Consider the following 13641-nt stretch of genomic DNA (forward strand, 5'->3'; position numbering starts at 1 on the left):
AATCCTCTGATTTTGAATAAAGTAGGAGCCATCGCTGAAGGTCCTCCCACAATCTTTACATCTCTAAGGTTTCTATAAGTCTATTGTGTAATAAGTTGTGACCATTGACCAGAAGGCTTTCCCATATTCATTAAATTTCCAGACCAAACTAATCTCATCTTGATCTTCTGTAGGACTCAAGTGATCTCACTGTTGATGATCCTTCTATTATCATGTCTTGAAGACCTGAGTTTAGACTGTCTTCTAGAGAAATAATCTTCATGTTCTTCTAATCACATATTCCAACTAAAAAAATGGCTCAAGCATCCCTATTATGTGTATCATTTATAAATTATGTGTGCATATATATATATATATATATATATATATATATATATATATATATACTGCTGTACTAACAAATATGTAAATTATGAGACACATTTCTCCTCTGATTGTACTACTTCTTGAAATTACTCTTCCCCCATATCTTGTTTTCCTCTTTTCTCACTCCTTTTTAGCTTTCTTTTGCATTTGCCTTTCCCCATTAGACTATAATTTCCTTGAGAGCAGAAACTCTTTCTTTTTTTCACATCTGTATCCCCAGCATTTAATATAGTGACTGGCTCAGAGTAGATGCTTAATAAATGTTTATTAATTGGTTGATGCAAAAATTGGCATATTAAAAGGATGCAAAAAAGATTAAATAATATTTGGTCCTAGAGCTAGTAAGGAACTCTTGGAGTCTACTTACTGAGTAGGTGATTGATATGGTTAGAGATGTGTTTTAGGAAACTTTGACTCTTATGTGTGGAAATGGTTTGGCTGGTAGAGAGAAAAGGCAGGAAGACCAATTAGGAGAAAAAGTCCATTTAACTCCACTAGAAGTTGTAAAAAAGGGCTGAATTAGGTTGGTGGCTGTGTAAGTAGACTATTTCTGTTCAGTCAAATGACCCTAGTTTACTTTTATTGGTATAAACTGTACAGTTCAGCATCTATGCAATCTTATCTTATCTGCTAAGGTTTAAACTCCCCAAACACATAATGAGTGAACTCTTGGGAAGCTGCAGTGGCTGCATGTTGGAAGCCTTAGGGGATATTTAGCCCAGAAAAGAGATGACTTGAGGTAGAGAGGTGAGAGGAGGAAAATGATAGTTAACTTCAAGTGTTTGAAGAGCTGTTATATGGAAAAGGGGATAGCTCGACTTGTTCTGACACAAGTAGCAACAATGGGTGGAAGTTGCTGAAAGACCAAATTAGGAAAGATCCTAAGAAAAAAAAACTTCCTAACAAATTGAGTTATCCCAAAGCAGATAGGTGATGGCCAGTTCCCATTCACTGGAAGTCTTCAAGGAAAGGATGCATAATTAATAATATTTAACTCTATATAATGCTTTAGAGTTTGCAAAGCACTTTACATGTATTGTCTCATTTACTCCTCACATCAACCCTGGGACATGGATGTTATCATTATCTCCATTTTACAGATGAGAAGTTAAGTATCTAGCATCATAACTGAGATTAATTGAAGGCATAATTCAAGCACTGGTCTATCTAATTCCAAGTCTGGCACTTTGTTTATCACGAAAGCCAGGGGCTAGATGATGTCTTGTTGAATAGGTTTTGTGTAGTAGAATTCATTTTCTGGTATGAGGAGGACTAGTTGGCCACTGAATTGCCTTCTAATTTGAAATTCTATGACTTTGTGATTGTAATTTATCCTTCTGCCCTGACTCTCACAGTCAGTCATTCAACCACTCAACAAAGCATTTATTAAGGATCTGCTACATGTCAGGTACTGTCCACTGACTTCCTGACTCTCCTAGTGCTTATGATAATATTAGAAACATACAGGTATTTAATAAACACTTGTTGGATGACTAATATGATTATTTTTTGAAAATGAATGCCTATTTTTTGCAAGTGTTAGCAATTGGGGACCATAGGTTTAGAGCAGGAAAGGACTAGCAATATTCCCAAAAGATAGGACCAAAATGCTATTTAAGCTTTGGACTTAGAAACTTTTAGCAAAGTATAATAGAACAATTATAATCCTTGGAGTCAGAGGATTTGAATTCTTATACTGGTTTTAACATTTTTTTTTTTTTTTTACTAACTAGCTATGTGGCCAAGAGTCTCTGAGCCTTAGTTTTTTTAAATGGTAAAACATGAGAGATCAATGAGATTATCTCTATGGTCCTCCTTGCTCCAAGTTTCAATATGAATCTATAATCTTGAAATACAAAGGTTTTATTCAACATTTACAATAAGATGGGAGGAAATCTGACTCTCAACCCAAATTTCTATACTGTCTGTTGCACTCCAGATCTAGAAGTAAAGGCAGCACAATATGCTAGATAGGATAGGATACTATATTTGGAGTTAAAAACACTTTGGGTCCAAATTCTGCTGAACAAGTCATATATATATAAAAAGAAATAGAGGTATAGACCTCTATTTCTTCATATACAAAATGGGAATTGTTCTTGAAAGCCTCTAAGATTCTTTCCAGCTCTAAATCTGTAATCTATGATCCTATGACCTGCCCCTAACAGAGAGATGGAAGCTGCAGGCTGGACTCTGACATGCCAATTTTAATTTCCAACTTTGTGGCGTGATGTTTCAGAGTTTATACAGCACCTAGGGAGAAGCAGTTGTCACCATAGCAACCTCTAGGCCACTGTGGTGAGAGAAATTAGTGCCTGCCCAAATCCAGTAATTGTGGTAGTCTTTCCCCCCACCCCTTGCATCCTTTCAGTGGGTGCCTGAATATAAATAGGGAGTGGACTCTAGCAAGTGAGGGTACTAGTGTACAGCAATAAACTGTATGTTAGCCGATGCTTACATTTCAGACAAATTGAGGAGGCTGTCAAAGGCATTAGCTTCTATCCTTTCCAGCGAGTCACTCTGAGAGATTTCACTGGGGGGAGAAACAAAGAATATCACATGAAACAGATGCTCATGTCTACATGAGAATGAACTGCGTGTAACATGTAACAATTGGGGGGGAAAGAAGCAAAAAATGTGGTATGTTTTCTTTGCAAAAGAACAGAAAATTTGTGGTATCATAAAGTGCTAATGTCTCCCTTTAGGAGGTTGGCTGAGTGAGTGCCTGCAGTACAGGTATAGTTGAAATGAACATTTTTCAGCTCCCATTGCAGCTGTCAACAGTCTGGCTTTACAGCTGATTGTGTTTCTTGCTCTGCTATAAATGAATGAGCATTAAAATTTTGTCCAAATTAATCATGATACAACTTAGGACTGAGTCTCCTAAAGATGGAGTTCTGATATGCATTTAGATGACGACCTAAAATGGTTGTTCCTCAGATACTAAGATTGATGCAATTGGCAAAGTGCCTCAAAGCATGTGTCTAGGTAGGTCTTATAACTAAAGACCAAATGCAGGATCATATCTGCAGCCAGAGGGAAAAATTACAGATTGATACAACTGTACTTTTGTATACCTTTGTATTCCTAAGCCTAATGACTCAGTTAAAGGTTTGTATTTTGACAAAAATTACATAAAGTCTATTATGAATGACAAAATCTGCACTGAACCTGAACTTGATGGTTTATTGATGGATGCTCTTCTAATTAAGCGCTTTATCTTTGTATCCATAGCCCCCCTAACTCAGTGTCTAGGACTCTTAATAAATGTTTGTTGATTAACTGACTGAAAGGGTGATAAAGTATCATTGGCAGTTTTTGGGGGAGGGAATATCATGCTGCCTGCCTCAATACAAACCTTCAATAACTAAATTGGCTCCTTCCAATTTGCATTAACTTTCCAATAGTTGATATTTATTCTGAAGAAATTAAGAAAAAAAAACCATTAAATGGCATTGGAATAGTAAAAAGACAACACTTAGAACAGGGAGACCTGAGCCTGAATCCACCTTAGACACTTTATAAGTATGGTCTTAGACAAGTCAATTAATTTGTGTTTTCATTTGTCAAATGGCAGCAATTATGCTTTTATTATTTACTGACCAGAATGACTGTTATGAGGAAAATGTACTATAAAATTTCAAGAGTTATATACATTTGAATTATCATCATTAATGATCTCTATATTTTAAAATTCCTAATCAAAGGAAACTAGAAATTCCCCCCTTTGCTGCCAATGAGGGCTTATTATCTTACAAGGATAAGCCTCCTCTACTTCCACTATACCCCACTTTCTTACACTGTGGGTTGTGATCTCATATGGGGGCTTATAGCTGAATATGGGGGTCACAAAATTATGATTGATTAGCAGTCAGTATCTGATTCTTATACCTATTTTATATATCTATAGATATCTAGAGTCACATAAAAATTTCCTCAGGTATAAAGGGGTTGTGACTAGAAAAAGTTCATGAAGCCTTGTACTATGCTAATTCCATATTCTGCCCTTTGGGAGATGAATTCTGGGCTGCTGCTAACATTATGAGGGATGGTAGGAAAGTTTACTTCTCAAGAAGGCTCTTTCTATGATGGCTGCTTACCATAATGTAGTTTATTATTATTATTATTGTGAATATTAAAATACCACAAGGTGCCTGCCTAGAACAAGCAATTATTGAATCTTTTTTCTTTTGATTAGCCTAGTCAGTTTGCACCTTTCTGTTTCTTGCAATGTTGCCTCCTGGCCCCCTAAAAAGAACAAAATATGAAGTATGACTCTTCAAAATTCTAAACCATCTGCTATACCGTTGCTATGGGAGAAGACTTTGGCCCTAGAAGGTCTATGTTATCGCCACAGGCGAAAAAGAGAGAAAGGTCAGATCTGAGAGGACATAAGATAAGATGGCTTTATCAGGTTGTATTACACTTTTGATAAATTCCTTTCATCAATATGGCTATAAATATTGTGTTTTTGTCATAAACTTATTATATTTTAGATACAAAGATTATCCTCAGATGCACAATAAAATACCAGACACATTTCTCTGATGTGGGTGTTATCTAAAAATGTGTCATGGGGGAATAGCAGTTCTATTGCAGAAGAAGAGTTTTTATGATTGGAATCTATCTCCTTTTCCGCTTGGGAAGTTTATCATCACTTATCAAAATGCATTCAGTTCTCTGAAGCAAGGTTAATTATCTGGATTTTAATGACTCCTGAAAATCATACCTTTCCTTCAAAGATCCCTGGATACTAGCTGTATGGATATAGATAGAAATAATAGGGTTTACTTTCCTAAACACATTTCCCCCACTCCACAAAATTTATCCCCTTTCAGCCATGCTTTCTCTTACTGCTTTAAAAGAAAAGAAACCATCATTGCATTTGTGAATGCCATTTTGCATAAGGGAACCTACTTACATTATTAAGACATTACTAAGTCCTCTGAAAGCTTGTGAAGGGATGACTTTGACAGGGAGATAGGTAAGTGATCTGGAAAAGAAAAAAAAAGCAGAAATTTCAAGATTGGGTGCTTGTAGGTTTTTACATAAACATGTGTTTGTGTTCCCTTTTTTCTTTCCCCGTTGACCCCATCAGGCAATCTTATTCTAAAGTTCCCCATGACAAAGCTGATTTTCCTGATTCAACTGGCCATTGTAGACAGAGCCTTCTTGTGAGAGACATTTTTCTCCCTCCTCACTTAATAATAGTTTTAGCAACAGTCTAGAATTCATCTCCAAAAGGCAATATATAGGATTAGTATAGTGGAAAAAATTGGACTCTTGGCTATTGTTTAGATATTACTCTCTATTAAAGACAAGGATCATGGTCTTCTTTTGAAGAGCCTAATCTATGAGGACATCAAATTACTTCAGATAGGGACGGAGATTGGCAGGGTTAGAGTGGTGCTTGATTTCTTAGAGCGAAAATTGGAGAGAGGTAGATAGGAGTAAGATGACAACAGAACCAGAGATTTGGGGCAAAATTTCTCCTACTTTGGGGTTTCCTACATAACCCTAGGAATCCTCATCATCAGCTAAGGATACTTCCTTTACGTCATTTTGACCCTGGAATACCTTGTTGGAGAGACAACCTACATGTGCATTTATTTAATTCTTCTATCTTATTGTTCATTGGATAAGCATTTATGGATTGACATAAAGAACAGACCTTCCTCATTCAGCAACTAAAGATTAGCACAAGGAAGAGGAAGGGCTATATTTTATACCTCCAACACTTGCTTAAGAGTAACATTCAGAGCTTTCTATTGCTACCATATCAGAAGAATCACAGAATTTAGAGAGGAAAGAATCCTAGATATCATTTAGTTCAAGTCCTTTGTTTATAGGAAAACAGACCAGCAACATCTGCTGCCACTGAGGGGGACCACAGACTTATCCCTCCTCCCATCAACGCTCATTGCTCCAACAATCAATTCCTGCCAAATGCAAAATGTCTGTCGTTGACTAGATAGTGCTCTGTAGATCCCTGGGAGAGATCACAGAGCTACACTCCATTCTTTTTTTATTTTTTAATATAGCTTTTTATTGACAAGATATATGCAAGGGTAATTTTTCAACAATGACCCTTGCAAAAACCTGTGCTCCAACTTTTCCCCTCCTTTCCTCCACCCCCTTCCTTCGATGGCAGGCAGTCCTATACATGTTAAACATGTTAAAGTATATGTTAAATACAATATATGTATACATATTTATACATTTGTCTTGTTGCACAAGAAAAATTGGATTTAGAAAGAAGGTAAAAATAACCTGGGAAGAAAAACAAAAATGCAAGCAAACAACAACAGAAAGAGTGCAATGGTCCACATTCATTTCCCGTGTTCTTTCACTGGGGGTAGCTGGTTCTGTTCATCACTGATCAATTGGAACTGAATTGGATCCTCTCATTGCCGAAGATATCCATGTCCATCAGAATTGATCCTCATACTGTTGAAGTGTATAATGATCTCCTGGTTCTGCTCATTTCACTCAGCATCAGTTCATGTAAGTCTCTCCAAGCGTCTCTGTATTCATCCTGCTGGTCAATTCTTACCGAACAATAATATTCCATAATATTCATATACCACAATTTATTCAGCCATTCTCCAACTGATGGGCATTCATTCAATTTCCAGTTTGTAGCTACTACAAAGAGACCTGCCACAAACATTTTGGCACATACAGGTCCCTTTCCCTTCTTTAGTGGCTCTTTGGGGTATAAGCCCAGTAGAAACACTGCTGGATCAAAGGGTATGCACAGTTTGATAACTTTTTGAGCATAGTTCCAAATTGCTCTCCAGAATGGCTGGATGTGTTCACAATTCCACCAACAATGTATCAGTGTCCCAATTTTCCCACATCCCCTCCAACATTTGTCATTATCTTTTCCTGTCATTCTTACTGTTGAACCCATTGTCCCTTTGGTAGACCGTGCACTCTGCCATTTCTTCCAAGATCCCCTTACCCTTGTTATTTTCTCTTTTACTTTCCTTGTTTTGGTACAATTTGATCTTTTTGTTTGCCATGAAATGAACATAAACTGGAACTCTCCAATGTGTCCTGTTAGATTTGAACTTCTGGAGAGCAAAGAATATAAAGATTTCCTGTCACTTAAACTTAAGCCCTCCTTTATGGGTTGATCCCCTACCTCCAAATTAGAATGTGAGCTTCTTGGGAGGAGGGAGTATTTGAATTTCTTTTTTGGATTCCCAGTGCTTAGGACAATGTCGGGCACATAATAACCATTTAATAAATGCTCAATTCCATGGATGTAAATCTTAGAGAGGTTAATTTCTTCAAGGTTATACCTCTATACTATCTGACTCATGGAAGAACCATGACTAAAAATCTGGATCTCCTGACTTTCCAGTTCAGTGTACTTCTTACTACATCACATTACCTACAGTTAAAGACCAGTTCATCAGAAGCTTCTGTCTAAACACCAAACGTGTGAGCATGTAACAGATGGGTAGTTCCAGTGACTAGTCTTGCAGGTAATAGGACCCCCCAACAAGAGGCAAGCAAGGCTTTGTACTCTAATTCCACTCCTGAAAATGGCCCCATTAAATACGTCTTTCAACACTTGGAAATATTTAACATGGATTATAGTAAGAACAGTGATGATGGGAAAGAAAAAATCCCCTTGTTATGGCATGTTTGCTTCCTATATTTCTTTTGAATCATGTCCGCTTGGCTTACTGATTAAAAACATGGTTTTATTGCTCTCTGCACTGCCAAGCCAATAAATTTCCAGAAGAGAAAGCTGTATTCTACTGTACCCCCTGCAACATCAATAAAATTGACAGCCAAGTTCTGATCCCAGAATCTTTATTACTAAGGGATAATGCAGAACAGAACATATTTTGGAGAGAGTTTACATAAAAGCTTCAGCCAAACTCTTCAGAGCTGTTTATTCATGCAAATGGGAGCAAAACAGTCCCAGCCTCTCCGCAGGCAGCCTGGGAGAAGGATGGCAGTGGGTGTAGGGTGTGAATCCCAGGAGGGCTGCAAAGCTCAGGTTTGAACAGGGAGGTTTCTGGGAGGTGTTTAGAGACAGAAGCAGAGGGGGATGGAAGATGGGACAAAGGTGAGAAAAAGTGGGAGCTTTTCTGGTGCTCACCTGAAGCTGACCTCAGGTAATGCTGATGCCAGTGGGCAGAAAAAGCAGCAGGAATGGAGGGAAAGATGAAGAAACTTCAGGGGAGGGATGCTGAGCTAACAGTGGATGACATTAGGCAGGTGACTGATTGAAAAGGCCTCAGAGGGGTGGAAGGCTGATTATCAGAATCCTTGAGTAGGGCTACAGAGTAACACCTGCACCCACTTGACACAGCACATGTGTTTCTTAGGAGGCTGTGTGCAAGCTGAATTTTTCTAAAATGAATTCCGTGGTAACATTATGTTCTTGAGTTTCTGTGAATTAAATGACTTGCTGGGGCAAAGCTCTTTTGTTTAAACACCTATTTTTCTTTTTTTGGGGCGGGAAGGATTTGGAGGGAATCAGGACTTAAGTGACATGCTCACATGAGTTAGTAAATGTAGGTCAGATTTGAACTTCAGGGCTGGTACTCTATCCATTATGTTGCTCCATAAAGCACCTATTTTTCTTTTCTTTTTTTTTTCCCATTCCTAAGGCAATTGAGGTTAAGTGACTTGCCCAGGGTCACACAACTAGGACGTGTTAAGTGTCTGAGACCAGATTTGAACTCAGGTTCTCCTGACTTCTGGACTGGTGCTCTATGCACTGTGCCATCTAGCTGTCCCAAAGCACCTATTTTTCAAAGGAAGTCCAACATAAGATGAATCTGATCTCTTAGATTACATATCTTGGGGGCCAAAAGGTCCCTCAAAAAAACCTCAAGTATTTATGAATAAAATCCCATGGTTGAAAATTATAGATTAAAAAGTACAATCCTTAGAAAAACCTGAATAATTCAGATGAAATTTTTTATTATTTATAGTTTAAAAATCATTTACCTTATCACTTAGTATAGTTTCCTCCAATTGTTCTAAAATTTCTATTGTTTAACCCACTTCTATTGCTTAATTGTATGTGATTTAGGAAACTGATATAGAAAAGGAGGAAGAGAATTTGAAACTCAAAATTTTAAAAAATGAATTTTCAAAATTAATTCTACATATAATTGGAAAAATAGAAATAGAATTTTTTTTTACAAAAAAGAAAACATGGTAAAGGGATAATTCATAGTTCTTGGTTATTGGAACTTCATCTGCCATTGTGCATTCTTCGTATATTCATGTAAGTCATATTATGAAAGAAAACACAGACCAAAAAACTCAACCAAACAAGAAAATAAAGTTTTAAAAAAGTATTTGTCACTCTGCATGAGATGGAGAACATTTCTCATGATGTCTTTTTGAATTGTTTTGGGACAATTAGCTGGGAATAGTTAAGTCATTCACAGTTGATCATCATACAACATTACTGTTATTTTGTACACTGTTCTAGTTCTGCTTACTGCACTTTGTATCAGCTCATGCAATTTTTTCTGTTTTTTTTTCTGAACATATTTTGCTCATAATTTTTTTTATAGAACAATACTATTCCAATCACATTTGTTCAGGCATTCCCCATTTGATGGGCATTGCCCCCTCAATGTTCAATTCTTTGCCACCACAAAAATGCTATAAATATTTTTGTCCATATAGGTCCTTTTCCTTTTAAGAAAAAATCTATGTGGAATACAAATGGCTGGATCAAAGGACATACACAGTTTTTATAGCCCTTTGGATATAGTTCCAAATTCTCTCCAGAATAGTAGGATCAGTTCACAACTCCACTGACAATATATATATATATATTACCACATGTGTGCCTTACCATCTTTGTATTTTAACTTTGAGCATATATTTTCGAAAATGTGCTCCCAGTTTTTTGGAGATAGCTATTTATGACATTTTTCTTAGAATATTATCTCGGAAAATATTCTTTTTTAAAAATCTTTTCCAAGATAGTGACTTAATAATTAATGAGAAATACAGTAAAGAGGGGTTTGTGGGTGACAAGATAGTACTATAAACCCTAGTTCCTCAATGTAACTAACTCCCAGAAAGAGCCCTGAGGAAAAAAGATTTCTATTTTGAGGACCCAGCTTGCCAATGCAAATGAGAATTGGGAAATTAGAGTTTTCCCAAAGGTGGAGCATATTTATATTTTCCTCTTTTTTTGTCTCTCTGTCTCTGTTTCTCTCTTTTTCCTCCCATTTACTTTCTGCCCCTCCTCCCCCAATATACAGGCACAAAGATTCTTTGAGATAGAATCTATCCACTGATTTTTTTAAAAAATACTGTTTCATACCAGATTCATAGCTATACATCTTCAGAGCGGATAAGGCTTCTATGCCCCTCTCCAAGAAAACTTAAGCTATGAAAAATACTTATGGATCAACCCAGTAAATTAAAGAGTGTTCATCTGTATTTAGAAGGTAATCTTTTGTAAAACAAAGATTTATTACAGACTTTCTTTAAATAGTAAGCTCTTCACTTGAAAATATGGTCCAGCTTCCAAAATCTGTCTCACACTAACCTTTTTAAGAAGGTGGCCATTAAATAATACAAGTTATAACTGAGTTTGGAGCTAGAAGGGATCTTAGTATTCTCCTCAATGAATCCAATACCTTCTTTTTTACAGGCGAGGAAACGGAGGCCCTTAGAGGTGAAGAAACTTGTTCATATCATGCATGTCATATTAAAGCCTGAAATTTAAACCCCAGCTCTCCAGTTCTTTTGGTAATATATCTTCCTCTCTTGTGCTTGCTCCCTACTGCTCAAAGACATACCACACAAATAGACTGTCAGGAAAATAGGTTTCCTAGAATTTATAGTTGGAAGGAACCTTAGAGATAGAATCATAGACTCGGAACCTAGAAAGGACCTTATAAGTCTTCTAGTCCACTCTCTTTATGGAAGAAACTGGGACTGAGAGAAGGGAAAAAGGAAATAAGCATTTATTAGCTTTCTATTCTATTCTATTCCACACATTATGCTAAGTATTTTACAAATAATATTATTTCATTTGATCTTCACAATAATACTTGTAGGTAGACAGGTGCTATTTTAGAGTTAAGAAAACAGAGGCAGGTAGAGATTAAGTGATAGGTCTAGGTTTACACAAATACTAATATTTGAGGTCAACTTTGAGCTCAGATCTTATCTCTTGTACCACCTCTTGGCGAAAGGTATTCTACTTCAGATCACTAGTAACTACCTACACATGGCCTCTGCCTCTAAATTCAAGTGCTCATTTCCCTGTAACACATTTCTTCCCCAGACTCTTGTGAGGGAAGTGCTTTGCAAGTTACAAAATAGTGCATAAATGACACTTATTTCAGTGAGATTTTTAATTTATAATTCAATTGGTGGTGGTGGTAGGGAGAACTGGCCAATTCAATATTCAGTGAGTTTCTTGAGGGTACTAAAAATCAAGAGACCGACTGTTCACGAATACCCAGATAATATGTATCAGGTAGAACTTGTCTCTTAGAGCGGCTCTGTTTGCTCATTATCATGATACTTCTTATGGTGAGGAGGATCCATCGTTAACAAAGGCTGCCCTTTCTATCTGTAAACAGCTTTAGTTCCTGAGAGTTTTTTTAATCTACATCAAGCCTAAATACACCTCTCCGAAATATCCACACATTCATTTCTTTAGCAATGCTGCTGGGGGTAAGGAGGACAAGTATGATTCCTGTTACATGTCATAATTGTTCAGTGCTTGGAAAGAATTAATCTATTCCCTCAAGTCCTTTTCCCTCCAGAGTAAACTTTCCTTAGTTGTCTTCACTGAAGTTTGCCAATAATCCTCTCTCTAGCAGTCCAGAAAGCTCTTTGAACTTGGTTAGGTTGTCTCTTAAACCCCCTGTCCCTACTATGGAACTTCCCCTCTGTGGGATCTTCCTTGCTGGAGAAATCTACATCTACGTTTCAGGTAGCCTCCCTGTATATGACATCAGAAATAAGAAGACAATCAGAAGTGTCTAATTTAATTCATTCCCTTGATTTTTATAGACAAGGAAAAGGAAGATCAAAGAGGGAAGTTGTATTAACCCCTATGAGAGGCACAGCTGGGATTCAAACCCCTATTTCCTGACTCCCAATATGTCTACTATATTGATGAAACAACCCTTGGTCTACAAATCCAGAAGGAGAGGAAAAAAGAAGGGATAGACAGATAGGAATGATGGAGAAGGAGGGAGCTAGATCGCTCAGTGGGAGCTGTCAGCACTTATTGGTTATTTGGACATCCTTCCTTTTTTCTGTTCTACTTCTTTACCCCCTATTGCTAAATTCTCTAATGAGGATGATGACTGACTTCAGATTAGACAAAAATGACAGAAGAAATGGCTCCTCTTTTCATGAAAGGCTTTGGGTGTGTGCAAAGCTGATTTTTCCAGGGAGGATGCTTCTAGGGCAGAATTCCTCTCTCCATTGTTGGATGTCCAAGGAAGCTGGGATGGGGCAAAAAGACAGTTTTGTTGGTGATGAAGCCCAGAGCAAGGGAGGTATTCTGACTGGTGTCCCATTGAACACGACATTGTTACTAATTGGGATGGCATGGGGAAAATCTGACATAATACTCTACAGTGAGCTGTTGGTACTCCTGAGGAAGACCTTGTTCTACACAGAGACATTCTCCTAAACTCCCAGGCCACTAGAGAAATGATACAGATCAGGTCTGAGGCTGTCAACAACCCATCCATATATGTCCCTGCTCCTCCCACTTGTACTGTAATGGAAACTATGCCCGTCCATGAGGGAGAGAGAGGGCCTTCCCCAGGCCATCCTGTGCATAGACTTGGCAGTTATGAGTGAGCCAGCAGGAAAAGGATGAATCTAGCCCATCCATTGTCCATTACAAATGCTTCTAAATGGACCGAGAGCAGATGTGTAGACTTGTTGAATATTTACAAAATATAATTTTGTCAGGCCAAATATGTGCATTTCATCGGGATACATTCTCACACTGGGAATTCTTATTATCCTGCAAGACTAAATCAGCTTTAGTACTCCTATCTCCTCCATTCTCTCTGCCCCTCTGATTGAACTCTCTGACTGGAAGGCAAAACCATGGGTCCCAGAGGCTACCCTTTAAGGAAATGACTGAGCCAGTCTTCTCCCATTTCCCACCCGCTAGGCTGCTTTTGGATTTCCTTGGACTTCTCCATCATGTCTCTTGCTGGTTGCATTCCTTAGTGTTGTCTCCTTCCCCTTTTCTTCCCCACTTCCATTTTTTTTAAGCTTCCTTTTCTGTGTCAT

General features: G+C 37.6%; 1 protein-coding gene across 4 annotated transcripts in view; it reads right to left on the reverse strand.

Annotated features, from left to right (window-relative positions):
• Positions 1-13641, reverse strand: part of LHCGR (luteinizing hormone/choriogonadotropin receptor) — a 77411-nt gene that overhangs the window by 42939 nt on the left and 20831 nt on the right. For 2 of the 4 annotated variants that reach the window (XM_051975243.1, XM_051975241.1), the window contains exons 2-3: positions 5288-5359; positions 2825-2899 (exon numbers count right to left, since the gene is read on the reverse strand). In XM_051975243.1, coding sequence (XP_051831203.1) covers positions 2825-2899; positions 5288-5359 — 147 coding nt within the window. The remainder of the gene's footprint in view (positions 1-2824; positions 2900-5287; positions 5360-13641) is intronic. The other 2 variants (XM_051975244.1, XM_051975242.1) reach the window with 1 other exon arrangement.

This window comes from Antechinus flavipes, chromosome 2 (genome assembly GCF_016432865.1).
Source record: "Antechinus flavipes isolate AdamAnt ecotype Samford, QLD, Australia chromosome 2, AdamAnt_v2, whole genome shotgun sequence".
NCBI classification, from domain to species: Eukaryota; Metazoa; Chordata; class Mammalia; order Dasyuromorphia; family Dasyuridae; genus Antechinus; species Antechinus flavipes.